The 3,163-nt window shown below is 44.8% G+C and overlaps 1 protein-coding gene across 1 annotated transcript in view; it reads left to right on the plus strand.

The window, feature by feature from the left end:
- Positions 1–2,333, plus strand: part of LOC307016500 (class I histocompatibility antigen, F10 alpha chain-like) — a 13,630-nt gene extending 11,297 nt beyond the window's left edge. The window contains exon 6 of the mRNA XM_079645614.1: positions 1,507–2,333. Within this exon, the coding sequence (XP_079501740.1) occupies positions 1,507–1,571 (65 nt within the window). The 3' untranslated portion in view covers positions 1,572–2,333. The remainder of the gene's footprint in view (positions 1–1,506) is intronic.
- The last annotated feature ends 830 nt before the right edge of the window (positions 2,334–3,163 follow it).

Genomic DNA, 3,163 nt, shown 5'->3' on the forward strand with positions numbered 1-3,163 from the left:
AGTGCGTTTTGATTCAATGCTGAGTGCAGCCCCACTGAGAGGCTCTCCTCTGTCACTGCAGACCTTACCTCGTTCCTTCCATGTGCTTCGGTCCGAATGCTTCTCGTTTTGCGCCGTGCCGTTCAAATGAAATCGCCGCAAATCACATGTCCACGCTCGCGGCAGGGCCGGGGGTGGGGTTACAAGGCTCGCGTCTTGTGCTGCATTCACTTGCACTCGGACATTAGAGACTTTCTCTCATAAATGTCCGATGAGCCACAACTTTTATTTCAAAACAAAGCTGCCAGCTGGGGCGGCAGCTGGGGCGGCAAGGCTATTTCTAGGGCGGCAGTCTCCACCCCATGCCACCCCGGTAGATCCGCCCCTGCTTGACCGGTACTTGCTTTTGATAAAAGTAAATGTGGAGAACCCGCACTCACACAGGTAGGTGGAGGTGAAGGGAATGAGCACTCACACAGGTAGGTGGAGGTGAAGGGAATGAGCACTCACACAGGTAGGTGGAGGTGAAGGGAATGAGCACTCACACAGGTAGGTGGAGGTGAAGGGAATGAGCACTCACACAGGTAGGTGGAGGTGAAGGGAATGAGCACTCACACAGGTAGGTGGAGGTGAAGGGAATGAGCACTCACACAGGTAGGTGGAGGTGAAGGGAATGAGCACTCACACAGGTAGGCGGAGGTGAAGAGAATGAGCACTCACACAGGTAGGCGGAGGTGAAGGGAATGAGCACTCACACAGGTAGGTGGAGGTGAAGGGAATGAGCACTCACACAGGTAGGTGGAGGTGAAGGGAATGAGCACTCACACAGGTAGGTGGAGGTGAAGAGAATGAGCACTCACACAGGTAGGCGGAGGTGAAGGGAATGAGCACTCACACAGGTAGGCGGAGGTGAAGAGAATGAGCACTCACACAGGTAGGCGGAGGTGAAGGGAATGAGCACTCACACAGGTAGGTGGAGGTGAAGAGAATGAGCACTCACACAGGTAGGTGGAGGTGAAGGGAATGAGCACTCACACAGGTAGGTGGAGGTGAAGGGAATGAGCACTCACACAGGTAGGCGGAGGTGAAGGGAATGAGCACTCACACAGGTAGGTGGAGGTGAAGGGAATGAGCACTCACACAGGTAGGTGGAGGTGAAGGGAATGAGCACTCACACAGGTAGGTGGAGGTGAAGGGAATGAGCACTGTCACAGCCTTTTAGGCGAGGTGGGGGAACTCGGTCTCCACAGACAGACACAAGTGTGCAAGTGACCTTTTGTGCCAGACGCTGTCTCCTCTCTCACTTTAGGTCAATTCACTAAAATCGATCCATGTTGCCGCTCGCATAAAGTTAGCTGAAGTTAACTAGCTAGATTTCACTGTTTCTCGTTTGTTCTCACGCTGCGCCTCCCCTGAAGCTCTCTGCCCCCCCGGGGAGGCGCGCCTCACACTTTGAAAACTGCTGGTCTAGTTCCTTGTTGTGTACGGGGCGGTGGATTGAACACTTTTCTCTGCTTTTCCTTTCAGACAAGAAGAACACTCCCTCTCCGGCCTCCAGCGCTGAGCTAACACCTCTGGAGGTGAAGCATTAGAGTTCAAACCCTTCTGCAGAGTGACCTCAGAAAGGCACCATGCTTTCAGGAACACAACACCAGAAACACCAATTAGAAACATTCAGCTGTACATCAGAAGCAGATCAAAGAACTGACTCAGGCATAGTTCAGGTCTGAATCAGCTCAACATGTTCTGTGTCTTTAGGTTTCTGCATCAGGGGGCGCTGCCTCCACATTCTGAACTGATCATTATTCATCATCTGATCATCAAAATAATCATATTAGGGTTTTGAAATCAAGCAATAACTCATTGATTGGAGAACAGAGGAATTATGTTATTTGGATCATTTGGGTTTCACATCAAAAGGTGGCTTTCCCTCTGATTATGGATTTACACACACACACACACACACACACACACACACACACACACACACACACACACACACACACACACACACACACACACACACACACACACACACACACACACACACACACACACACACACACTCAGGTAGCAGTGAGTGATCTTGTTTCCCTTTCTGAGCTTCTCTAAATGAATCAGAAGTGTGTTTCTTTATTTCTAACATTTCTCTTGAATTGGTTTTAAAACATAATAGTTTGTGATTTTGATAATGTTGCTATTATTTAGGGGCAGGGAGGTTTTGTGTCCATAGCCAGCGGACTGTGACCTTCTCTTTAGTTTGGGGTTGAGAGGTGAGCGTGACATGAAGTGGCTCTGCATTGTTAACCCTTTCCTGTCCTTGTTTCTCTTTCCAATAAAAACCATCTCCCAAATGTCCGTCTTCTCGTCTTTCCATAAACACATGTATTGGTTTCTACTCGTCTCAGACACTAGTGGATTTGATGTTAAACTAGAGATCCAATGGTTTACTGCTTTCTACAAAGAAACAAATGAACATGTTCTCTAATGGAGGAACATGTAACAAAGTAACTCTGAGTGATGTATTGATCTCTCTAATGTGTGTGTTATCAGTGTGTGTCGCTGCACTCAGCTGTTCTCAGAGCTCCTGCTTCAGAAACCTGTTGAGGTGGAATCTGCCCGGCAACTGATGACGTTACCATGACGACTGGGAATAATACAGTTCTGTGTTGTTAGGAACATTTACTGAGGCTCAAACATTACCTTTGGGTTTCCATTGATCTGAAGTCATTTCCATCAGAGACACGTTCACTTACAAACTCAATCATACTATATCATTAAATATGTATTATTACTATTATATTATTATTATTAAATAAGTATTATTTATTATTATTATTACTATTAAAATATTATTATCATTATTAAATATGTATATTTATTATTCTATTAATTAAATTAAATTAAATGTTAATTGTACATTTATTTATTTATTATTATTATCTAAAAATGTAAAGTATTATTCTATTAATTCTTATTAAATAAGTATAATTATATTTATATACAGATGATATCTAATGATTAATCTGCAGGTTCAAACACGATCAGCAGACCCTGAAGGCATCTCCTCTCCAACACCTGAGAATCAAGCAGATCAAAGTTCACGTTTATTAAATATATTGCTCATAAATATGGTTTTATTTCTGAGATAACAGGAAGCAGGAAATGAGGTTTGGCACATCCT

The sequence above is a fragment of the Notothenia rossii genome (assembly GCF_949606895.1).
Source record: "Notothenia rossii genome assembly, chromosome: 8".
In the NCBI taxonomy this organism is placed as follows: domain Eukaryota; kingdom Metazoa; phylum Chordata; class Actinopteri; order Perciformes; family Nototheniidae; genus Notothenia; species Notothenia rossii.